Source organism: Acartia tonsa, chromosome 1 (genome assembly GCF_053477335.1).
Source record: "Acartia tonsa isolate MP-2025a chromosome 1, ASM5347733v1, whole genome shotgun sequence".
NCBI lineage: Eukaryota > Metazoa > Arthropoda > Copepoda > Calanoida > Acartiidae > Acartia > Acartia tonsa.
Window position 1 is genome coordinate 3701668 of NC_137260.1, and position 26515 is coordinate 3728182.

General features: G+C 36.3%; 2 protein-coding genes across 8 annotated transcripts in view; one reads left to right on the top strand and one right to left on the bottom strand.

Annotated features, from left to right (window-relative positions):
- LOC145331401 (4-trimethylaminobutyraldehyde dehydrogenase-like) overlaps nucleotides 1-18466 on the top strand; it is a 67399-nt gene extending 48933 nt beyond the window's left edge. For 4 of the 5 annotated variants that reach the window (XM_080176220.1, XM_080176146.1, XM_080176294.1 and 1 more), the window contains 5 exons: nucleotides 4866-4918; nucleotides 5638-5743; nucleotides 6053-6212; nucleotides 17430-17495; nucleotides 18182-18466. In XM_080176220.1, coding sequence (XP_080032346.1) covers nucleotides 4866-4918; nucleotides 5638-5743; nucleotides 6053-6212; nucleotides 17430-17495; nucleotides 18182-18295 — 499 coding nt within the window. In that variant the 3' untranslated portion in view covers nucleotides 18296-18466. Of the gene's footprint in view, nucleotides 1-4865; nucleotides 4919-5637; nucleotides 5744-6052; nucleotides 6213-16830; nucleotides 16864-17429; nucleotides 17496-18181 lie in introns of those variants that run through there. The other variant, XM_080176376.1, reaches the window with a different exon arrangement.
- Nucleotides 18467-22622: 4156 nt separating this feature from the next.
- The window catches only part of LOC145331666 (GTP-binding protein GEM-like), a 50594-nt gene continuing 46701 nt past the window's right edge, over nucleotides 22623-26515 (bottom strand). For all 3 annotated transcript variants that reach the window (XM_080176626.1, XM_080176490.1, XM_080176559.1), the window contains exons 15-16: nucleotides 24099-24211; nucleotides 22623-23295 (exon numbers count right to left, since the gene is read on the bottom strand). In XM_080176626.1, coding sequence (XP_080032752.1) covers nucleotides 23199-23295; nucleotides 24099-24211 — 210 coding nt within the window. In that variant the 3' untranslated portion in view covers nucleotides 22623-23198. The remainder of the gene's footprint in view (nucleotides 23296-24098; nucleotides 24212-26515) is intronic.

Here is a 26515-nt window from a genome sequence, read left to right on the forward strand (position 1 = left end):
GTCCCTGTTGAGCTAGTAGGCCATCGCACCAAGGATGCCATTCAACTAGCTGCCCCAGAACAGAGGTTTGGGGAGGACCTTGTTATTCCAGAGGGCCTGTATGCCCACAGGCCTGGCTCTGCCACTGTGTTTAGAGTACTGGTGGTCAATGAGGGGGAGGTGCCCCTCTTGCTGGATGCTGGCCTCCCAGTGGCAGGGGAGCTGGTCAAACCTGACATTCTGGAGGTCTCTGATACGCCTCCCCCGCGTCTTCGCTCGGTCCAAGAACCTGCTGAGCCTATAGACATGCAAGAGTTGTGGGAGGCCTTGGAGATGGAAGACAATGAGTTCCTACGCAAGGACCCCTTGCTCAAGAAGGAGGTCTGGACTACGTTGTCAGAGTACAGGGACGTCTTCTCCAATTCTACCCCCGGCTGCACAGATGTGGTTGAATTGCAGCTGCGCCTCAAGCCAGGGACCCAGCCGATCCGCCAGAGATTTAGGGATCTGAACCCGCGGCAAGAGGCTGAACTGGAGAAACAACTGGACACTTGGCTGCAGGAAGGAGTCATAGAGCCGTCGGACTCCGCCTGGAGCAGCCCCCTGGTGCCCATCAAGAAGAAGGACGGGAGCACCCGCTGGGCCGTCGACTACAGGGCCCTCAACAAGTGTCTGGAGCTGGACAGCTACCCCCTGCCTAGGATCCAGCAATTGGTGGAACGAGCTGGCGGGCACCGTGTCTACAGTGCTCTAGACGCGGTGGCCGCATACTACACCATCCGTGTGTCCGAAGATAGCCGGCCCTGCACCGCCTTCACCACCCCCAGGGGCTTGTATCAATGGAAAAGGATGCCCTTTGGCCTGGCTACGGCACCGTCTGTCTATTCCAGGTTTATTGCAGGGGTCCTAAACCCACTAGGCACCGCCAACCTCCAGTCATACCTTGACGACGTCCTGACCTTCCACCAGGATACCTGGGCCCACCTGGCCAGGCTCCGAGAGGTCTTGGAAGCCCACCGCAGGGGAGGGATCCGCCTCAAGCCAGCCAAGACCAAGCTGTTCCGGTCCAAGGTGGATTATCTGGGTCACACCCTCAGCCGAGAGGGGATAGCCATGCAAGAGGACTATATTGACCGCATCTTGGACTGGCCAGCCCCTAGCACCCCCAAGGATTTGCTGGCGTTGCTGGGCTTCTTTGGATACTACCGCCTGTTCATCCCAGAGTATGCAGACCTCACCTACGAGATGAATCGGCAGAAGACGGCCAAGGCCCTAACCTGGACGCCTGAGATGGAAGCCCAGCTGCTGCAACTCAAGGACAAGTTCCGACAGGCCCCCATCCGAGCGCCGCCCAGGTTTGATTTACCAGCAGTGTTCCAGCTCACCACAGATTTCAGCAGCCGCGCCATCTCTGCCATACTGAGTCAGTGCCAGGAGGGCAAGGAGAGGCTGATTGCCGCCGTGGGGCGCAAGACAACCGACCCTGAGACGCGCTACCCGTCCTGGAAGGGAGAGATGGCCGCCATTATCTATGGGATCCGAAAATTCCACGGCATCTTGTCCTACCGCAGCTTCCAGATCAACACTGATTCCTCTGCCCTGCTACAGATGAAATCACTGAACACATCCACAGGGATGGTGGCCCGCTGGCAGGAGGAGCTAGCGGCCTTAGACTTTACCGTCTGCCACAGGCCTGGCACCCAGAATACCAACGCCGACGCCCTCAGCCGCCGGGAAGATGCCAACATGCCAACGGCTAGCGCCGAAGAATTAGCAGAGCAGGCTGAGTATATCCACAACCTGGCCCAGCTAGGGGAGCCCGCAGCTAGCCGGCCTCCTGCCGCCCGACTGGATTCAGCTAGAGTATTGGAAGCCCAGACACAGGACCCCCTCCTGCTCCGTGTCCGCCAATGGGTGGCTGATGGCAAGGCCCCAACCAAGGCTGAGCTGCGAGGCAAGGAACGAGACGAGCAGCAGTACGCCAGCCGCTTCTCAGCCCTGGGGCTCGACGAGCATGGCTGCCTCACCACCACTGACCAGACTCTGACAGGAGAGAGGACAAGATACCTGCTGCCTTCGGCCCTCCAGCAGGATGCGTTCTTTCTAGCCCATGGGACCCCCATGGCTGGGCACTTTGGGATGGACGCAACTATCGCCCGCGTTGCCATGCACTTCTGGTGGCCCAACCTGGCCCGTGACGTCCGCCTGATGGTACAAACCTGCCCTGAGTGTGTCCAGAAAGTTACCAAGGAGAGGCTGAAGCAGGGGATCCACGTGCCCTCCCGCCAGGGGTATCCACAGCAAGTCCTATTCATCGACCTGGTGGGGCCACTGCCAGAGACCCCAGCTGGGAACCGCTACATCCTCACCTGCCAAGATGGATTTAGCCGGTTTGTCAGCCTCTACGCCATCCCCAACAAGCGCACCCTCACGGTGGCTGAAGCCCTGTTGCACCGCCACCTGGCCACGTTCGGATGCCCCCTGAAGATCCATTCCGACAATGGAATGGAATTTACCGGCCAGGTATTCCAGGAACTGGCCTCCCGGCTCGAGATTGGCCTGACACATCCACCACCCTACAATCCGCAGTCCAACCGAGTGGAGAGGTTTCATAGGACGCTCAACACAGGCATGCGCCTGTTCCTAGATAGAGACGATAACAACTGGGAGCCCCACCTGCCTGCCATCGCCTTTGCCTACAACACCAAGGCCTGTAGATCCACTGGTGTGACCCCGTTCCTGGCCTTCTTTGGGAGAGAGGCCAAACTTCCGGTGGACATGGTGCTACGGCTGCCAGAGACCGAATATGCTTCAGTTCCAGCCAACGTCCAAGCTCTGTTGCAGCGCTACTATGCAGTTTATGATGCCATCCAGCAGAAGGAGGAGGGAGCCATCAGGAGGAGCGCGGCAGCTTACGAAGGCACGGCCAAGTATGAGGTTGGAGACTTGGTCTGGTACCTGGCCCCTCGCCTGGTGCCAGGAAAAGCAGCCAAGATTACCAAGAGATGGACTGGCCCCTGGAAAGTAGTGAGGAAAGCTACAGAAGTCCATTATGTCATCAAACCTGCCTCTCCAGTAGCCAGGATCTCAGAAGTTACCGCGCATGTAGGCCGACTGCGCAAATACACTGGAGATGTGACTGCCCACCAGATCCCAGAAGACATCCAAGTTGACGTGGACGGCGACGAGGATGCCACCGAGCTGCCAGTTGGAGCGGCGGCGCCCGCAGCTAGCAACCCAGGAGAGTTCCCAGTGCACCAGCCAGCCGCAGCCGCCCCACAGCCTAGCGGCCAAGATCGTGACCCAGTGGAGGAAAACCTGCAGGAGCAACCCAACGAACCACCGCCGCCGCCGCCCGCTCCAGAGCCACTCAGAGATGCCATCTGGAACCCTGACGCAGACATGGAGAACCTGCCAGCCAGCAGCGGACCTGTAGGAGAAGAGCCAGCCACTGCGATGGAAGAAGCCGCCCCAGAAGAAGAAGAAGAAGCCATGTGCCCCCTGCTGATGACAGCCATCCCCATCCGGGTAGGAGCTAGGAGGCCAAGCAACCTGAACCAAGCAGGCGCCCCCATGGAATTCTATGCGCCCTTTGCCATCACCATTCCACCCTTAGGAACCACCAGAATCTGCCTAGGCCTCCGTGTCCAGTTACCAGCCGAGACAGAACTGATCCTGCAGACGAGGCAAAATTTCCAGCGGCGAGGCCTGGCCGTGGCCAACCCACGCCTAGAAGCCAACCAGGAGCTGACAATGCTGATCACCAACCACAGTCAGACCGAGCAACGAGTGTCCCAAGGAGCCTGTGTAGCCCGAGCTGTCCTCCATCGAGCTGTGCCCCAGGAACTGCCTGTCCGGCGCAGGAGCCGGCTGTCGTATCCCCAGGTTCAAGGCCTGGTGGCTCAGGAGCCACGCAACCCTTGAAGGGGAGGTTGTGGTAATACGACACCCATACGGACAGGCCGAATACAGAGTTGCTTCGCTGTGACTTATGATAACAAACCCACCGCACTAATCCTATTATATCACTATCCATCTCATGACCGCTGTTAACCCCGCACCCGGCGGTCAAACTAAGCCTGCCTAAATGTGGGGAGGGGACTTGAACATGCAACTATCACGAGTCCATCATGCACTTATATAATCGGGAGGCACTGCCTCCCCTTTTACCACCGCTGCCCCCACAGCCTGTCTACCGTCGGGCGCTAAGCCCTAGCGCCCCACACCCCCTTCAAACCTAACTATTGTCATATTTTTGTTGTATATATATAGTAAACATAACTTGTAAATATTATTCAGTTTAAATATATAATTCTGTATGATTGAATCCTGCTTGTTTGTTTGGTAGAATACTTAAAGGCTAGGGCCCGTTGAATCCGAACTCGTTACCCCGTGGGCCGAGTACGCTCGGCTTACCAGATATACAGTGGATGTCAAATTAAACTTTTCTTAATTTTTGGAAGCACCGTTACTTTATAATTATAGCATGTCTGTCAGTACATATAATGAAAGTATTTAAAAACTCCAAGCTTCAGACTGAAACAATTACTCAATAAATAAAAACGGTTTAATTTTAAAACCGTACAAAGGAAGTTTGTATAGGTGTAATAATTATACACTAAAATTATTTAAATTAGATCATAATCTCATATCCTAATTGTATATATTAGGTAGAAGGAGGGGGGCTTTAGTTATGGGTGCAAAATATTTAAAAATTCGAAGAATCATTTATTGAACATACCGAAATAAAATACAAATATGAAGAATTATTATTATGAAAAGGAAGTCCAAGTTTTTTGTTTAGGGGAGGGGGAGGGGGAGGGGGGGGGGTTAATCTAATGTTTTTCAAAAATTATAAATGAATGCATAAATAAATATCCTTTTAGTGAGGATCATGCTAAGAAAGTTCTGGGCTATGTCTCATCTGCAGTTTCTGAAGGTAAATCATATTTTTTTAAATTCATAAGCAACAGTTTTCCCAAGTAGGAAGATGTTATTAGATTGTAGATAATAATAGTTTTCAAAGTTATGAGCCATTGAACACGCCCAGAGTCTTTAAAACTTTGAGTTGCGCTTTAAACTGGTCAACTGAATTTGAGTTGCCGATTGTGTACATAGTTTCCTCGGTGTTTCCTCATCCTATCTTAATATTTACTACTAGCTAAAAAAGCTTCAAACTTCCAAAAAAATAATATTTTAAACATTAAAATTTAGATTTTTTTTTTGAAGCTTGAAGTCCCCAAAGTTGTTAAGCCAACGAATAAGGAAACGTTATTTTAAAACTTTGGGGACTAGTGTAATAAACAGTCTATTGTACCCTCTCTCTTTATGGGAACCTAACATTATGATTTTTGTTATATATCAGAAGCCAAGAGTGTGGTGGAGAGAGAGTAATTATACCTGGAGACTGCCAGGATGGATGGTTCCTTACACCTGCAGTTATTATTATTTAATTATCAGGAGCCAAGCTGAAGTGTGGTGGAGAGAGAGGAATTATACCTGGAGACTGCCAGGATGGATGGTTCATTACCCCTGCAGTTATTATTATTTAATTATCAGGTGCCAAGCTGGAGTGTGGTAAAGAGAGAGTTATTGTACCTGGAGACTGCCAGGATGGATGGTTCCTTACCCCTGCAGTTATTATAATTTGATTATCAGGTGCCAAGCTGGAGTGTGGTGGAGAGAGAGTTATTGTACCTGGAGACTGCCAGGATGGATGGTTCCTTACCCCAGCAGTTATTACACAGTGCAATGATCAAATGAAGTAAGAATTTAAATTATTTGAAGACAACATAATTATTGGCGGTTTCCATTAAAGTGCCTAATCGAACATAGATCCCCTTAACCCTTATTTGAAATTAAAAACAAACAAGGGAGGAAGTGTAGTTTTTCGTGTGTCTGTGGTCTATTTTAGGTCAGGTTATGTTATATTGTGTTAGCCCCGCAGGGCAGGGTCAAGGCACCGCAGTATAGTCCATACAGGATTTGGGTATCTCGCAAAGAAAAAAATACTTCCCCACCTGATTTTAAAAAAAAATAAGATTCAATATTAAATAACATTTTCTCTCAACAGGGCAGTAAAAGAGGAAATCTTTGGGTCAGTGGCGGCCATTTTGAAATTTGACACGGAGGAAGAAGTGATTTCCCGCGCTAACGACACAGAGTTTGGTTTGGCAGGCGGTGTATTTACAAACGATCTTACAAGAGCTCACAGAGTGGTTGATAAATTGCAGGTAATTTAATTAATTGATTAGCATTAGATACTCCATTGATTGATTGATTTGTCATAAAGGGTGTGCAAAAAAAATGCGGACATTTTTAAAATTGAAATTGCGCGGCTTGTGTTAATAGTAGAAAAATGTTACGCATATCGTTAGAACCGTTAGGAGGTTTTTTTGGAAATATAAAAACGATTCCTGTGCTACGTATAGTTTAGGAGCGATGTGGTAAAATGTCCCAACTGCCTTAAAATTTGACTTGCGAGTAAATCATTAAAGATTAAAGTATATAAAAAAATATGTACCTTTTTAAAATTCAAATTGCTTGGCTTGTGTTAATAGTCGAAAAATGTTACGCATATTGTTAGAACCGTAAGGAAGTCTATTTTTTGGAAATATAAGAACGATTTCTCTGCTACGTATAGTTACGGAGCGATGTGGTAAAATGTCCCAACTGACTTAAAACTTGACTTGCGAGTAAATCATTAAAGATAAAAAAAGGTGTGCAAAAATGCGGACATTTTTAAAATTCAAACTGCTCGGCTTGTGTGAATAGTAGAAAAATGCTATGTATATCGTTAGAACCGTCATAAGCTCTATTTTTTGGAAATATATGCAAAACATTTTTCTACCATTAACACAAGCCGAGCAATTAGAATTTTAAAAATGTACGTATTTTTACTTGCATACCCTTTAATTTAATCTTTAATGATTTACTCGCAAGTCAAGTTTAACATCAGTTGGGACATTTTAACAATTAGCTCCGTAACTATACGTAGCAGAGGAATCGTTCTTATATTTCCAAAAAATAGACTTCCTAGCGGTTCTAACGATATGCGTAACATTTTTCTACTATTAACACAAGCCGCGCAATTTCAATTTTAAAAATGTCCGCATTTTTTTTTGCACACCCTTTAGTTTCTCAGTGTTTGGACCTATATCTTCAATTTTATATACCACTAGGGCTATCCAGCTCCACGTTAAAGCACATTATGACTTGACCCGTTATCTTACGAGAGCTACCATAATTTTTTTTTCCAATATGGCTTTGATTAGAATCGGTTCTCAGCCATAATGCAAAATCAAGCATCGTATTACAGATAAGTTTCCACAAATAATAAACGAATAACTGTCTATTTTACTAAAAGTTTTGCTTTTCAAGAGTAATTTTGATTAAATTAAATGTTCTAATCTTACTCTTTATTTGAAAATGAAAAAAATATGTTATGAAAAAAGTTGTAAAAAACTTGTAAAATATAAAGTTTAAATATTTGATGGATATATGTTCAGGCTACCAGGGTAACAAGGATACATAACGGGAAGGAAATTTGTTTCTGCTAGGTCTTACTTACTGTTACGGGGGGTTAGACTATAGCTTTCCCTAAAAGTGCCAAGCGAGCACAGAACCCCCCTTCCCCCCCCGTTTACAAATTTTGGAAATAGATTTTAAGAAGGAGAGAGGAGGTTAGGTTTTTTTCTTGTGGGGCCTATGCTGACGGGGTTACCTGCAGGACTACCCTGTACTCAACATAATCTAACTCAAAGTAAAACACAAACAAATGAAATCTAACTCTTCGCCCCTTTATTCTATTTTAGATGTTCGTCTATCTAATGATATAATATAAATGGTCTGTTTATTACACAAGTATCAAAGTTTTATAATATAATAACGTTTTCTTATTCGTTTCAACTTAGGGGATTTTAGTGAATTTTGATTGATTGATTCATTAGGTTGAGTGTTCAAACCTTTCAACCACTAATTTTAATCTACAGAAGGGATAATTTTGTGTATCATCATATGGGATGTACATTGTACATCAATTCATCGGCCAGTATCCTATCCCTTTAGATCACTGGGTTTAGTTCATCCTTGTACCAATGTACATGACACAGAATAAATACTATCTTTCATTTACCTATCTCTTCATCCCTGTGAGAAGATCCCAACTTTATTTAACCAAAATATCTCAGGGATTTACAACTTTATCATTTTAACTTTTACAAAAAAAAGTATGGTTGTACTCTGTATCTTCAACTAGCGGCTACGCCCCTAGAGGCCTCTAGGTACACTAGAGGAGGTGGAAGTTGAATTGGATAACCCAATTTCTTATTTTAGATTTTAAAAGAAAAAATTTTTTTTGGGTGGGGGGAAATTTTAAGGAGAACCCGATCGGTACAGCGATTAGCGAGATCCTTCGGTACAGACAGACAAACATCCTTTTACTTTATTATAAGTATGGATAAATAATAAACGTGGATATGACAGGGTTAAAATTGTAGTCAATTTAGGTTACTAACATAGACATCACTTATTGGTTAGTTCGTTCATACAGTAGGAGGGAAGAGGATGGGATAAAGGGGGTGGATGGGAGGGATAGTTATTTTAGCCAGCTACAAGTTTAACCATATTAGAGAACATGATAATCTGGTAAAAGATCCAAGTAATAATAAACCCATTGTACCTACATAAATTTGAAAAAGCTTTTTAAAGAAATTAGTACATTTTTTTCACCCATTAATTTTGCCAGGGGTGGAAATACCCACCTACACACTCCCCATCTGAACGCTTATGATTAGGAAAAAGTCTATGATTTTGTCAGTTTAATCAAAAGATTATACTTTTTATGTCAAATTCTTGTACAAATATTGATTTTTTAGAAACTTTTTCCATAAAACTTTAAGAATGTTAAAGGCATACTCTTAAGTCAAGTTTTCATAAAGTTTATCAAAGCAAATCTTGTCTTCATTTAGGGTTTGTCAGTTTAAACAGTCACCCATAACGGATAGCACTCATTGTTTAATTGATTTAAACCGTGGAAATCCTATTATTTAAAGTAGTAAGGTTTTTTTAGTCTGTAGGGAAGAATCTCGCACACCGCTGAACACATATGGTCCTCCTTTATATGGAAGCTTCCTATAGTCCCTGGATGGTTTTAGGCTATTACATTCTTATACTAAAAAAATCTCTGTATTCTTTTAGGCTATTTTTGTGCCCTTCCATTTTCCTAGATGCTGGGGGCGCAGCCGCTAGTATTTTAATATAGTAAAGATAATATTTTTATTACCAGAAAGTCGGACTTTTTTTAACATGTTTATATATTAGCGATATTTTAAAAATGCCCAAAATGGCGATTGCAAGGATGACAGGGAACAATGATACAACCTTAGAAGTTAGCATTTATATAATCATTTTAAAAAAAATGTAAATGTTTCCAAAGAAAGCGTATTTAATCATTCTTAAAACTGATTTTTCTATCGAAAAAACAAAATAAAAGTGTTGTCATTGTTGTTACTGGCGGCTACGCCCCTAGAATCCCTAAAAGCACTTTAGGGGAGGAAGGCCCTTTTTGAGGGTACTCACGTACCTCACCCCCCCCCCCACCATAAAAAAATAAACATCCAAGGGCCAATGAAAAGCTATATTATAAAGGAGAACCATATCAGTTCAGCGGTTGTAGATCCTGTTATTTTTATATAAGGCTTGTTCGGTTTTTGAGGTTCGCTACTTATGGATGTTGTCATCCTAGTTTATATTTTTAATTAATGAAGGAAAACAAAGACATTAAAAAGTTGAAATTTTAGTGATTAATAAAGTCAATATATATTATGAAAAATCATTGTGTATAAAGTGTTTAAAAGATTTATAAAGTAATTTTTAATTCGATTTAACTTTTTGTCTCTTTTGTCTTAAAGGCTTTGTTCTAAAATGATATTCAATTTGATCCATTACATTCAAGATTGTATATGATTAAACTTGCATAAAAAAAGCAAAGATAACGGATCTACTGCAGTTCACGGTAAAATATTGCTGGTAAGCAATATTTCCAAAAATCTATGAATTTTAAAGGCTGCTAGCTGCCAAACGGCTGAACGTACAGATCATGCCCGCACACTGTTTTAAGCGGCATAAGAAGGCCTACAAATAATCTGGAATGGCAATAAATCAATAATACATAACTATCTCGCAGTGCAGAGAAATGCGCAAAAAATTCCTATTTTACGCGTTTTTTCTTCAGTGAAGCTTTCCCTGTGCATAATTGGCTATTCCAGATTATTTGTAAGCCTTCTTATGTCGCCTTAAATGGTGTGCGGGTATGATCTGTACATTTAGCCGTTTGGCAGCTAGCAAACAAATAGATTTTTTGAAATATTTCTTACCAGCAATATTTTACCGTAAACTGCAGTAGATCCAAGATAACAAAAAGGATATATTAAAGATTGTTTGTCAATTGCATTGCTAAAGTCTAAGTAACATTATTTTGTTTCTAAATATTGTAAGCTCTACTTAAGATTAGAGGTGCTTAACCCTTAACAGTCGGGCCCCTTGCCGCATCTTAATCAGTCGGGGGGGGGATTTTTTAAGTCTAAGTCAATTTTCGCTTCCTTCACCCTTTTATTTAACAACCTTTTTTTTTAGGTCCTTTTTTACTTAAAAATTTCAAACGGCTGTAATTTTTTTTATTTTTAAAGCTAGAAGAACAATTTTTTTGCAAAAAATGTTTATTTTTATGTAAATTTTATATTTGAAATATCAAAATATAAATTTCAGCGGCCGCAGCTGTACTTGGCAGCTGCCAGCCGCCGCAGTCGGCGGTCGGCGGGAAAACGGCGGCGGATCTTTATGAAATTTTAATACATTATCTAGACATATAAGAAAAGCTTAAGTTTAAAATTTCAATCTCTAAGTCAAAAATTGCGGCCACAGAAGCCTTTTAAAGATTTCTGGAGACCTGGAGGATCAGGACCTGCAGGATCATACCTGGAACCTGAAATTGACTTGAACACCTGTATTTAAGATGAGGATGTACTACTAAAGGATATTTTAGTAATTTGGTAAGATAAAATGCTTTGTTTAAGTCAAAAAAATATTTTTGTTCTTTACCTGGATGACCCTGCCAGGTTTGCTGGCATTCTGTGCCCGCCAGGATGGAGATTTTCAAAAAATTCTAACTCTCAGTTATGTGTCATACCCATACTTAAAAAGTCAAGCAGTTTGGGCTCTTTATCTTTCACACACAGAAAATGAGATAGAAAAAACCGGATGGGGGGGCGTTCAACGCCCCCCCCCTCCGACCATTAAGGGTTAATTAATGTCATAATAAATGTGTTTCAAAAGTTATTTGTTATTCCTATTATGTGTAGTGAGTTCAACGTTGCCCCTGTTTCTAGACTATGATATTACTCATTTTTAAAAGCGAAGCTTTTCTATAATTAGGGTCGGTACGTCCGTCCGTCCTTAACGGATAGCTTTTTTCACTAATTTAGGCATGTTATAATTGTCCTATTGATTTCAAACTTTGCATGGTGATTCCTGTAGTAGTTAGGTACGATTTAGAAAGCGTAGCAACTCAATAATCATTACCAGAATGTCCGTACGTCCATTTTAAACATGTTGATTTTTTTACTTTTTTAACAAAAATTTTTTATGTGATCTAATAATCTGATTGATCTAATTTTTGGTATACTGATTCCTGGGACAACAATGGTAGTGCGAATGGGGCGCTTGTCCAATATTATGGTATGGAGATCGCTCTTCTATGAGTACTACTTAAAATCCTACTTTTACTGCAATACACATAGACATTCTCATCGTCGGCTCGTCAGTGTAGAATGCTTTTCCTTTTATTCCCAAAAGTATAATACGAATTTTGTTGAACCCTTGGTAGCTCAACAAATACCCAAGCAAAGTATTATATTGCTTTAATCTAAGAATAAATGGCTGGTTAAGATGTTCGATCTATATCATATAAGTATATTAAGTTCTTAAGAAGGAAGATGGTTTTATAAAGTGTATTTACATTACAAGTGAATCAGTTAAGTATGAAAATATTTACAGGATAGGTGATAATAAACATAAGTAGTGTAGGACAGAAAATGCCCTAAGTCCAAAGCATTTAATTGTACATAGTGTTAGATCTCTAGCATAAGACCTAGGCACAATTGATGCTAAGTACTAAGGGACCTAAATTTAAACTACAATGCATGCTAAAACAACTAAGTCATTACCTTTAAGCCAGGAGAACTTGATAGTTTGAGAGTTAATGAATAACTGAGATATTTAACAGGTGCAAGCTATAACAACAACTATTTACCAGGATCTAAGCCCTTGTCTGTTTAATAAAGTGTTTGTGTGTTAAACTTGTGACGTAAATGAAGCTATGGCTGTAGGCATACTTAGTAGTACAAAATGGTTACATGGTTACTTTAACAATAGATATAATGTTTTTTATAAGCATATAACAATATTCAATCACATACAGATTACCATGATTAGGATAGTATTACCCATATAAGGTATTATATTGGTAAGAATAGACTAATAAATACATAAAAACATATAAAAAGTGCCTAAGGGCTAGCCAGAGTAATTGTATCTTGTGCCTGAGTTACGTGCGATAATTACCATGGCCTGTCAATCATTATTTAGATCAGAGTTTTATATGGTGTAAAATTTATAGAGAATATAAGTAAGTGGACTAGATGCGAAGCATTTCTGTAAGAGTCTTGTACGTTCAAAGAATTTTGAAATTTGGAGGTCGCATCTCCAACAAAGTACAATATTATTAGCAAAGCAACTCTATAATCAAGTCCTAAAAATGTAAGTATGTCCATAAACATTATTCTGTATCAAGCAGTTTTTCAAAAATTTTACTTACAATTTTGCTTTGACATTTATACGGGGCTATAGCACTTACACATCCAGCAAATTTACAGTTGATGTATTTTTGGCAAAATGTTTTCTTCCTTTTTCTCATGCCATAAATACATCCAACACTGCCAAAAATACATCCAATATTTTAATACATATGTCAAAAATACATCTGACACTGGCATTTACACATCCATACTTTTTCAATTATATGTCATAAATACATCCAACACTGGCAAATATACATCTAGATTAAATTATATGAATATTTATTTACAATTGATTAGGTTTTGTACAGTATGTATAGGTTTTAATTTTTGCCCTATTTTAGTTACTCTCCCCCCCTATTTACTTCCCTTTTTCTCAAGATGCTCCCTACAAAACATCAATACATTGGCACAGGTGATCAAATTATTGTGGATAAAACCACTGAAGTACATTCCCATCTATTTAATTTTTAGGATTTTTGGGAAACATACAAAAGGAATAGAGATATCACTCTAGAGAGATATTGTCTAATGTGAAATTCTTCATAAGGATGACAGAACTTTAATGACTTGTCATTGGTTAAATTAAACTGAAATTTTCTAGTTTTACACATTAGAGTTATTTAGAGCTGTTCTTTGAACTTTTACTCGAATCAAGTCCATCACATGAAGTACTGCCTTCATATTGTGGTTTCACATCTATGTTTTATCTGTGCATTAATAATAAATATGCTTTATCTATTGCAATCGTTATAAAATAATAAAAATCCCCTTATGAATTTAAGTTAATAAAATCATAATTTTTTCTTGAGTTTCTATTAAAACAAAAAAATAATATCTCGGACTTCAAATGTACATGATTTATATTCTTTAATTGTAATTTGTATCTATTAAAAACATTTAAAATACATAAATTCATATTTTGTTTCATGTTTACCTCGAAATAAATTAAATAAAAATAAAATAACAACAAATAGCAATACAACATTACGTTCGTTACGTTTTCAACAGGACCTAGCGTTGTACTGTGTATACACTGTACACATATGGGTAAAGGGAAAGGCATTAATTTTTTCATTTTATTCATGTAAAGAGTCAGCTGTAAATAGTCGCATTTCTTAAGATAAAGCTTTTCTCACGTAAATTATATCAAGTACATATTTATTGTCTAGTAAAGTGTAAAGCATATTACAAATCTTTTAATAACTCAGCTATGAATGGTTGAATTCCTTAATATAAAGTTAGCTTTCTAGAAATTATATACTCGAAAATTTTAAGGTGTTTTGTCAGCTGGAGGAGTTTACATTTACAGCTTCTGTAGAAAGACAAAAACTCTTCTATCTGCTAGAAATGTTCCTTCATAGATTTGACGAGAAAAGGGTTCAGATTATTTTTCTATTCTAATATTTCTATTACAAAAGGTTTTAATCTTTTCCACCAATAAATATTCAATTATTTTCGATTGATTCATGTTTAAAAGTTTGTTTATGTTTACTTTAAATATCTACTACATCCTTCTTTCCTTTTTAGTTATAAAAACAAGATGAACAACTATATTGAAGTATTGTTCTTTATTAGGTTTAGCTTAAAGCATTTTAAGATTTAAATTTATCAAGTTATGCTTTTCTACATTATAAGTTCTTAGTTTCATTAAATTATAATTCAGTTAAATAACTAAAGATGAAATAACAGCTTTCATTGTTTCAATAAATAAAATACAAACATTTGATAAATTAAACCTTAATTAAAATGTTGTAGATACGACTAAGCCTTGTAAATTTTCTAGAAAAATTCTAAAATAGGGTTGTGAGACTTGGGTAGGGTAAGGTTTAAGAAAGGGATAAATAGTTTGGAAAACAAAAAAAAATATTATGTTTAGAAGAATATATGTATAATATATTAAAATATAACTCTGCAGTGTATTTTAAACACAAGGAGTAATAAATAATTGTTTAAATTGAGTTTATCCTATATTCCCGCTTATTTTGATTAGATTCAAAATGATGTGCTTTTTGAATGAGCCTTAATACACCCATTCCCCAATTACTCTTCCAATATTTTTCTCCTATCTCCAATTTTTCTATAAATTCAAACTATCTTAATTCTCTTAATTTAGAATCTACTCTTTAGTTTACAACTTTATCCATCTTTGTACATAGTTTATTTACTGGTTGATTTATTAACTGTTTATTTGTATTTAAAAAAAGATACCATAAAGAACATGTCCTTATAAAAAAAAGACAACCTGACATATATATTATAATTTAAATCTTTATGATGCTTTTTATTTTAACCTGACAAATAAATTATAACTCAAATAATATACAAGTTGTTTTCTTATTATTCTAAATTAAATTTCTATGGATGTATAAATGCCAGTGTTGGATGTATTTATGACATATAACTGAAAAAGTATGGATGTGTAAATTCCAGTGTCAGATGTATTTTTGACATATGCATAAAAATATTGGATGTATTTTTGCCAGTGTTGGATGTCAGGGAGTAAGGGAGGGGACAATGGATCAAATATTCAATCTTTAGGAGTCTCAGACTTTGGGGACTGGCTTAAAGGGAATGTGCAAGAATTTAGCAGTTTTTGACTGAGTTTGGGGACTTGCGCAAGAGATGCCGTTACTCGCTATGTTAGTTTTGAATATATATAGTTTTGCAGACAGAGAGTAGTTCAAATATAAATACATGGCCCCCCTCCCATACTATATTTCACTCCCTTCATCCCCACCTCCTTTTTAAAAGTAGACGAGAAAGGGAAATGGAGAAGGGAGGTGGGGGAAATAAACAGGATAAAAAGGGGCAGGAAAGCGTGCGGGTCATATACTTGCCCATCCAGCTACACGCCTGCCTGCCCCTTTTTTCCGTGTTCACATCACTTGCCCCCAAATCTCTTTTCTCTTTCCCTGTCATCTGAAGAGATCCAGGGAGATATTTCTAGTAATTAATTACAGAATGGTTATGTCAGTCTGTAATACTGGTAATCTTATTTTCAAATGATTGCTTTTTTTCTTGGAACTTTTTTCTTAGTTTATGGTTTTCTAGATTTAATTAACAATCACTTTACAATTTCCACCATATTTTCGGGATTATTCTGATTTTCATGGCCTTTCTTCAAAAACTCTTAAATTGAATTAATTGCCCATTGTCCCCTCCCTTACTCCCTGGTTGGATGTATTTATGGCATGAGAATCGATTTTACTGTCATTTATACAGTAAAAATTCAGTTTGTCATAAATACATCCATTGCACTGGCGAAAACACATCCACTGAAAATTTGCTGGATGTGAAAATGGCAGTCCCCCATTTATACATTTATATTCTGATTATTCAGTTCTGACACTATACACGTGTTAGTGTCTGTTTGTCCTACTGTTTCAGTGCTTCGCTTTTATGGATGTTGTCATCCTTGTTTTAATGTACACATCACACATAAGACATTACAGAAATAATAAAACTTTCTTTGGGTCCTGGAATATCAATGACTAAAGTAGAAAAAAAGAATTTCTTGAATAGAGAAACGGACAAAATTAGTCATAGAGCCGATGTTAGGTTGTCATAAAAGGAAAAAATTAATTTTTTCATAGAAAATAACAAAACCCTATTAAACATTAATGACACAGTTAAATGTTTTTCTTTAGCCAAATATTTTAAATATTATTATTAAGAAAACTTGATATCCTATTATATACAGTAATACATTTGTTTTGTCTGAAGCTTAAGATTTTAATTTCAACTACTGAAATATTTTTCATCTCCTTTACAGGAAAGCTTAAAATAGGTCCGATGATGGTTTTAGGCTACTCTAATTTTAGATCTGTTTTCCTGCCTCTTTCTTTCCCCTTTGGATGCATAACCATAGTTAAAATTTAGGCTAGAATTACTGGAAAAAATACATTTAATTTGTGATCAGACAGACTGACTGACGGCCTATGTTAATTAAAGAGTAGCTCCCTACCAAAAAAAATTAACATAAATTAAAATTTAGGCTGGAACTACCTGAATTAATACATTCAATTTGTGATCAGACGGACTGACGGACATCCAATGTGAATTATAGAGTAACTCCCTACTAAAAAAAGTATTAACATAAATTTAAATTTAGGCTGGAACTACCTGGATTAATACATTTGATTTGTCACCATACAGACAGACGGACGGACAAAGTGAATCATAGAGTAGCTCACTACTAAAAATACTATTAAAATAAATTAAAATTTAGGCTGGAACTACCTGGATTAATACATTTAATTTGTCACCAGACAGACTGACAGACGGACAATATGAATTATAGAGTAGTCCCTACTAAAAGTAATATTACCATAAATTAAAATTTAGGCTGGAACTACCTGGATTAATACATTTAATTTATCACTCTATATCCATACAGACAGACGGACGGACATAGTAAATTATAGAGTAGCTTCCCACTAAAAATACTATTAACATAAATTAAAATTTAGGCTGGAAATACCTGGATTGATACATTTAATTTGTCACCATATACCCATACAGACGGACGGACAGACATTGTGAATTATAGAGTAGCTCACTACTAAAATTCCATTAACATAAATTTAAATTTAGGCTGGAACAACCTGGATTAATACATTCAATTTGTCACCAGCAGAATTACCCTTTGGAGGATATAAGGTAAGAGAGAAGATTTTTGAAAATTACTAATAATAATAGAAATAATAGAAATGAAAACCTACATTTATTTGAATTTACTTATATAAAGTAATATGGGATATTGGACAAAATAGCCTCAGAAAAAAATAGCCGCAGGACATTTACTTTAGAAAAATACTCAACATAGGTGGTTTATAAATTTTACAAAAAGTGGTTGGTAGATTTTTACAATTTTTAGTATTGTTTTTACAATTTTTGGTTAGGTTAGATTATATGGCTAGGGTGCCAAGCGCCTGCGGCTAGGCAGGCCAGGGGGCCGAGCGCTGCGGCCATGATCATTATTATCAGTTGAGGCTATTTTCTTTGAGAGGCTATTTTGTCCTGAGGCTATATTATCCGCTATTGAGCATTACACTAGTACCCAAAAATTTATAATAAAGTTTTTTATTCGTTGGCATAACAACTTTGGGGTATTTTATTGAACTTTGATTGGTTGGTTCATTAAGTTGAGTGTCTAACCGTTTCACACACTAATTGTAATCTACATAAGGGGTAATTTTGTTTATCATCACACTTGTTGAACTTTTTGGTTGGTTCATTAAGTTGAGTGTCCAAATTTTTCAACCACTAATTGTTATCTACAGAAAGAGTATTTTTTTTTTTTGAAAAATCATCATAGTGTACATAAATATTGTTATTTTTTTCAGACAAGCGGAATAGGAAGAGAGAATGGATTGGCCGCGATTGAGCATTACACCCAGTACAAGACTGTCTATGTCGAGATGAATGACGTCGATTGTGGACCTTTATGGCAAGATTAATATGTTGTGAATCATTTTTTTAATGTAAATAAAACTAATTTTATTTGTTAATGTTATTATTTTAGAATTTCTTTATTTTATGTATAATTTATATTTTTATAAATCTTATTAATTTTAATTATGTATTATTATAAAATAATAAATTTGTTGATTAACTAGATGAAACAAAAATTTAACAGTTTAAAAAATACCCTTAAAAATCAATATTGGTATTATTATAATGTGCTATTTCAAAGGTTTAAAAATGGAAAAACTCAATCGGTTCAGTGGTTATAAAAAAAACATTAACAGACAATAAAAAAAACACAACGGGAAAAAAATGAAATCTAATTCTATTTTCATATTTAAACCAAAATCTTTGAAGTAATCTTTCATCTTAAACAGATTTAGAAATATACAGGGATCTCAAGGGATAAGACTATGGCCAATTAAATGTTGTACATACCCAATGTTAATAAACAAAATTATTACTTCTGTAGATTACAATTAGTGGTCTTGACTTTTAATGAAGCAACCAATCAAAATTCAGCAGAAGTTCCCAAAGTTGTTGAGCCAACGAATAAGACATAATTATCTTTAAACTTTGGGAACTAGTGTAATGAACAGCCCAATGTCCTCTCCCTCTCTGGAAATATATCAAAGAAATATTTTCTTAGATTTTTAATTTTTGAAGATATGATGTAAAACATTTTTTACATTTCATTCTTACGTGAGATATCTACATTATATTATAGATCTTTTAAAAAATATAAAATATGTACTTAAAAATACCTAATCCTATTAAAAATAGTATAGTGGTAGGGCTTTTTTAAAGTTTAAATCTTGCCGATTAAGTTCGATCTATATTGCAATGAGAAATTAAATGCAACCAGAGATGATGATGGATGATGTCATTTTAAATTGGTCTTGGTATGGATTTAAGCTATTTTCATGCCTCCTACATTTTTACAGAGACTGCTAAAGAATTAAAAAGGAAGGTTATTTGAATGTTTTCTAAAAACATGGGTGGGACAATTTTGGCGATAAGAATTATATATTTTATAATTCAGAAAGTATGTGGGTTTGTCTCGAAGGATCTCGTGAATAGCTGAACAGGTCACAATTGCCCCAAGAGGTAATTTAAAAAAAAGTATTACTGGTGCTGCCATTTTATGTTAAGTAACTGCCTAAAAACAATTTTTTTTTGGGGGGGGGGGTTTCATTTTTTTTAGGGGTTGGAGGTGTCCCAACCCTCAAGAAAATAGCTTAAAACAACCACAGGACCAGAAGGTATATTCCCTGAAGAGTAGAATACGATCGGTTCAAAGGTTACCGAAATCTCAAGGGACGGACGGACAGACAGACAGACAGACATTAAACTACTTTGTATTATAGATGACAAAAAGGTTTAACCCTTAACGTTCGGGCCATTCGCATATGTCATTTAGACATGTTAGGAAAGCATTTCAAAGATTTCTGGAGACTAGGAGGATCAGGACCTGGAGGATCATACCTGGAGCCTGGAATTTACGTAAACACATGTAGCAGCTGAAAAAATGTACTTTACTGTGAGTTTTTTTTAAAGAGATAAACATACGGAAATGCTCTTGCTATAGAGTAGCTTTAATATTAATTAAAACATTTATTTTATTTAATAATTATATATTTCACGTGATAACATGAAGATTTTGTTAAAAACTAAATTATAATTTTATTTTACAAAGGTATTTAATTACATATGGAATATAAAATAATAATAATATTAATAATAAGGGTATTCCGGTATTTTAGTAGGTATGCATCATCAGTTATTTATATTACATCTTTGCAAGGAAACAATCATTTTTTTGGAAGAATTTTTAACATAAATCTTAATGGATTTTTGTTTTTGCTAACATATTTTAAATGTTAGTTGGATTAAAGAATCTTCAACTAGTTTTTTTCATATTATTTAAAATTTTTTGCATATAATAAAGTTTTTAATCATATAATTTGAATTAAGGAATCTAGTATAGTTCACGATGTCACCTAATTCGAAAATCTATAAACTTCAAAGACTTCTGACGGCCAAACGGCGGCATGTATAGAATTCGTTCGCATATAATTTTAACTAAGAAAATAATCTGGAATAGTCATTACATAATAATGCACAGTTATCCTGCAGCGCAAATAAATGCGCGAAAAAAAAACATCATTTGATCTTGGCTGATTCAAATTATTTATAGGCCTTCTTATGGCGCTTAACACAGTATGCGGGCATAACGTCTCCGTTGAGCCGTTTAGAAGCCTTTAAAGTTCATTTGTTTTTTTGTATATAATCGTTACCGGGAAATTTTAACGTGAACTGCACTAGATGCAAATTAAGTCTTTAAATTAAGGCGAACACATACAATTTGAGGGCAAATCAACACAATAGAATATAAATATAATCTTATAAGCCTTTTTTCCTTATATTTTTGTGCTAAAAATGTATTATCTTATTCTTTATAATGCATTATTGAGATTCCAGTTCAATCAGAACATTTTTTAAAATATTTTTGAAAAATTATAAAAGCCGTCACAAAATAAGTGTTATTCTTTGATAGTAGATTCGTGTATGGGACATTAAAAATTGTCTTTTCCCTTAAAATACATCTAGTAATTTACATTTACATCTATAATCCAAAATTTTTTTAGTAATACCCCCCTAAAATAAGGAAACTTCCCCCCCCCCCCTCAAAAAAAATTTGCAAATTTTTTTTTCTCTTTCCCCCTAAAAAAATTTGAAACATGAATTACATTGTAACACTCTTCCCCTGCCCCCCCCCCCCCATCTTAAAAAAATAAGCTTCGACGTCCTTTATTCACAACCCTCTTAATTAATACTAGATAAAAGAAGTTAAAAAGAAGTAAAAATTTTCGGCACGCTTCGCGCCCACCCCTGAATATTATCATTTTAGTTTGAATTTGTGTAGTTTTGACTTTACAACAGTGTTTGATTAAACAAATTTCCCCCGTCGTTTTTGCCCTCGCTTCTTTACGATGACCCCAATCTGTCCTACTTTGAGAAAGACGATTCCAGTGACGTCATATACGTTTCGGGAAAGAAAAAGGGAAGGGGGGAAGAAAAATCTCTTCAAAAGAGATGGGAGAAAAGGGAAGAGATTTTCTTCCCCCCTTCCCTAAACGTATATGGGGTTCGTCTTCTTTACTTCCTATTCAATTGAAAAAGAAATTGAGTAAAATATAAACTTGTAAATATGCTAAAGTGAACTTACATAATTGCACTGAAAAGATCAAATAATGATTTAGCAAGAATAGATATTTTTAAAGGAGTATTTGTATTTGAATTTTAATTAAAAGATACCATACAATTTTAAAACAAATTTGCAGTAATTGAAGTTATAAAATGGTTATCAAATTATTTTGATTTTACACTACACTTCGAAGATCTTTAATAGTTAATTCTCGCACCGTACTACAAACAGCTTTCCGTGGATATAAAATGTACAATAACAAGATTAAATCTAGTTTTTTAGCCCCGAGATGATTAAGGCTCGGGCTTAAAAACTTGTTTTAATCTTATGTTTATACATTTCTATATTAGTAAAAAACTGGTTATAAAATAATGCTAGACATAGTTTTTTCGTATGGATGAGAACGGTTCTAATCCACTGGATAATAATTGGTTTCGAAAGAATACGAGAAAAAATAAAAGGTACAAAAATGATTTCTATAAAAATTGTATTTCTGGAAATTGGAAAAAATCTGAATGTTTTTTATAATACTTATAACTTGATCAAAATCTAATTATTAAACAACAACAAAAGAGTTTTTGTATCTATTTATTAGCTTAACCCTCTAAAAGAAATTTAAGAAAAACAAATTAATTAACAATTTGAAGGACAGGTTTAAGGGCACATATTAGAATAATAGTACATACAAGTTATAAAATAAAATACATCTAACATTTAAGAAATAAATTTAAATTTGATAGCGATTAAAATTCTGTGAAAAATATTTAGTAGAAAGAGCGCAAGTAATTAAATAAATATTAAAGTATAGGAATAGAGGGGGCATTAGCTATATGTAACCTTACTCTGTTTTGTATAGGGTCTCTGAAATAAGCTGAGAGCGTCTGAAATATAAACACAGCCGAGTTCCTACAAAAGAACAGAAAGCAATTTGCTAGCAGACGTAAAGGGTCTCCACCATGTAGTTGTCTGGATTATACTACACCTGTACTTATACAAAGATCTTTTGACAAAGAACAGTAAAATTTTGTATATTTCCAATGATAATTCACAAAATTACCCCTATGTAGATTTAAATTATTTGTGGACACAAATCACTTAAGAAAAATTACCCAAAGTTTTTAAGCCAACAAATAAGATAAAAACGGTTATACAAATTTGGGTACCAGTAGTCCAAAGTGATAGGACAATAGCCGATAAATGAAATGTACATTTATAATGATTATACACAAAATTACTACTTCTGTAGAGTACAATTAAAGGTTGAAACTTAACTTGATGAACCAACCAATCAAAATTAAATAATTGTCCCCAAAGTTGTACAGATTAAGATAACGTGGTTATAAAACTTTGGGTACCAGTATTCCAATGTCCACTCCCTCCCTGTTTAGTCTTTTCTACAAAATACTTTTCCGAATGTTAATCCCTGGGATTGTATACACTGCATAAAAGGATTATGGTTTAGTCCCTTTTGTGACAACGCCCCTTAAGGGGTGATTCGTCGTATTTTTAAAATGGCTTTTAATAGGTTATTTTAGGCTAGATTAGGTTATATTGAATTAGGTGATTGCTCCGCAAGGTTAGAGCCCCCCGCAGGGGCTAGAAATAGGAGAAAAGCACTGTGAAAATACGATGAATCGTCGTCCTTAAGGGGCGTTGCCACGAAAGGAACTATACCACCCAAGGATTATTTAAAGCACATGAAGATCATCACAAGACTTGGATTTAGGTTCAGTTCCCAGCACTTTGTCGATTATGCCTCGCATCCGCACACCCGCAGATTTCCGCCTAAATAATAAGATTGTTTGTTATTTCAGTGGCGTATAAGTTTTGACACCTCTCTTAAAAGTTAAATCTAGGGCGAATTGATATAGAATATAAGTGGATATATTGACAGAAGAAAATATGTTGTCAATTTAGGTTGCTGTAATGGACCTCATTTATTGGTCAATTCGTTCATCTAGTAGGGGGGGGGGAGTAGTTGGATGGAGGGTATCTTTATTTTATACAGCTGCGAGCACCACTTGATTAGAGTACATGAAAATCTGATGCAACATCCAAGTAATTATATGTCGATTAATCAGGGATCTAAAAGGATAAGACAATTGTCGTTATATTGATGTATGTACATCCCCAATGATGATACAAACATTACCATTCTGTACATTAAAACGTTTAGACACTCAACCTAATGAACAAACCATTAAAAATTCAAAGAAAGTACTCAAAGTTGTTAAGCCAATGAATAAGAAGACATTATCATAAAACTTTGGGGAATATTGTGATAAACAGTTGGAATAAATGGATCCAGCTACAAGCTATACCTTATTAGAGTACATGATAATCTGGTGTAAGATCCAAGTAATAATAAATCCATTGGTACCAACTAGGGTTGGACCAGATATTTTTTTGCCGAATACCGGATATCCGGCTGATTTCTTATTCCGGATATCTGGTATACGGCCGGATATCTGGCCAACGTTCGATATCCGGTAAATCACCGGATATCCAGCATTATAAATCAGGCGGATATCTGGTATCCGGCCGGATATTAAAAATGGCCAGATATCCGGCCCAACCCTACTACCAACCTTGCAAAATGATTGTTTCTGTTTCTCTTATTCTGAGCTTGAAGTTTGAGATGGATTTGCTTGACAATGCCCACAAGTAGGTTGTCCACGTTGTGATCCAGGGCGGCACTCACCTTAACAGGGTGTGTTCCATTGATTAAAAAGGTCCAGAGATCTAAAGGGAAAAGACAATGCCCGATAAATTGATGTGCATCTCCAAAAATTACCCCTTCTGTAGATTAGAATTAGCCAGTTGAAAAGTTTGAACACTCAACTTAATTGTTCAACCAATCAAAAGTCCCCAAAGTTATTAATCCAACGAATATATAAGGAATCGTTATTATAAAACTTTGGGGACCAGAGTAATCATTCAAAATCAATTGATAAGGAAAAACAATAAGACAAGAAAAACAAAAAACAATAATAGATATTAAGAAAACATTTGATGTTAGGCAGAAATTTCCTTTATAATTAAAATAGTTTGTCAATGCTTAAATAGCTAGTGGATGTACCTCCAACATCTTGGGCTTTACATAAAAGTGATAAAATAAGCCAAATACAGCCTTGAACCATCTCAAGACTTAAATCTCAAAATTAAGACCAACTCAAGACCAATGTGAATAAAATGGAAAACTTAATCAAAATATTACTCTATAAATATAAAAAAAACCTTACTATCTTTTAAAACACACCCTTGTCAATTTAGCTGTTAAAATATTAAGCTATAGACGGACAGATAGACAGACATCGTTCTACTTTACATATTAGGATAAGTTAAAAAATGCTGAACTTTCCAATATATAAAAAATCCTTTTACTTCTGACTTATAATGCCCATTCAGACAATTATTTATGTAACTCTACACTAAATACAATTTTTGTGTGCAAATAACGCATCAATGAAAACACACACACACACACACACACAATCACACACATACATTAAAAATAAACAACCAATATCCAAATAGCAAACATATAAAAAGGTCAAAACCTTACTTAACATATTGGCAATATTTCTTATCTTAAAATTGGACTACCCTTGTCGACTATACATATAGCAGTCAATGAAAGGGGTTATCCTTATAATAAAGTAATAGGATGTGTGTTTGTTTGTTTGTTTGTCTGTCTGTCTGTCTGTCTGTCTGTCTGTCTGTTTGTCTGTTTGTTTGTACCGAGGGATCTTGCTAACCGCTGAACCGATCGGGTCCGTTCTCCTTAACAGGGTAGCTTCTCATAGGTTCTGAGAAGGTTTATAACTATTTAGGGGGAGGGTACCACCACCATCCCAAGAAAAATTTAGAAAAAATAGAAATTTTGTTTACACAAATAAATATGGAATTTTATTTTTATAATTCAAAGATTTTTTAAATTAAAAAATATTCAAATTTTGCCTAAAAAACATGTTTAAAAAAACCAAATACCAACAAAGACAAAAAAGCATTGAAGAATATGGTAAAACTATAAGCTTTCAGTCATAGGGCACGAATTGGCCTTTTTTTGGGGGGGGGGGGGTAAGGTGTGATTCATAGGCTAGAGGGTTATGTGGGGTAAAAGAGGATAAATGATAAAAATAATTTTTTTGGGGAATGGGGGGGTTATTGGCCATTCTCCACCCCCACCCCCCCTCTCTTGAAAGACGTCTTTTATGGAGGAGGTGCTGATAAGTGGAACATTAGCAAAATAAGTGATTCTCCTATTTTATTTGATAAAAATCATGTAGTAATTCTTTATGGGAATTAGATTCATGACTTAATGTACTTTCAACTGATCAACTGAAAATTAATTACACATTTGTTCCCTAATTTCCAAAGTTGTACGAAAGATAACCCAACTATTGCAAAAGCTATTTTCAGCTACTCCGGTCAAAGGGAAAGGCTGAAACAAAACAAAGCGATTTATGCATTATACATTCAAATTTTTATTTTTTTGGAAGTTTGAAGTTTTTTTTAGCTAGTAGTAAATATTGAGATATGATGAGGGTGATATATACAAAATTGGAAACTAAGATTCAGCTGACCTTCCAACTGCAGGCTATGTATGGAATAAAGGATTGAGAATTCCCAAAATATGTTTTAATTAATAATAAAGAAATCAATCAAAATTAAATAAGAAATTTTAATTCATAATGTAAGATGACTGTTTAAATTTTAACTTCAATACATTTTTATGTTTTGCAGTTATATGTCATTAACAAATTAGCGTTAAATTACTTGAATTAATAGAATGTAGATATATGTTTCAAAATATAATATATATCATATCAAGAATTTAAGTTTTATAACAACAACGCCATGTCTATAATAGTTCAAATAGTCAGGCAAAACCGTATTCCTTTATTTTTGAGACTAATTTCTATATAATCCATTATTGCAAAGGAAAAATACGATTTAGATTTATACATTATTAATAATCATAGAGAGAAGGAGAGAGAGAGAG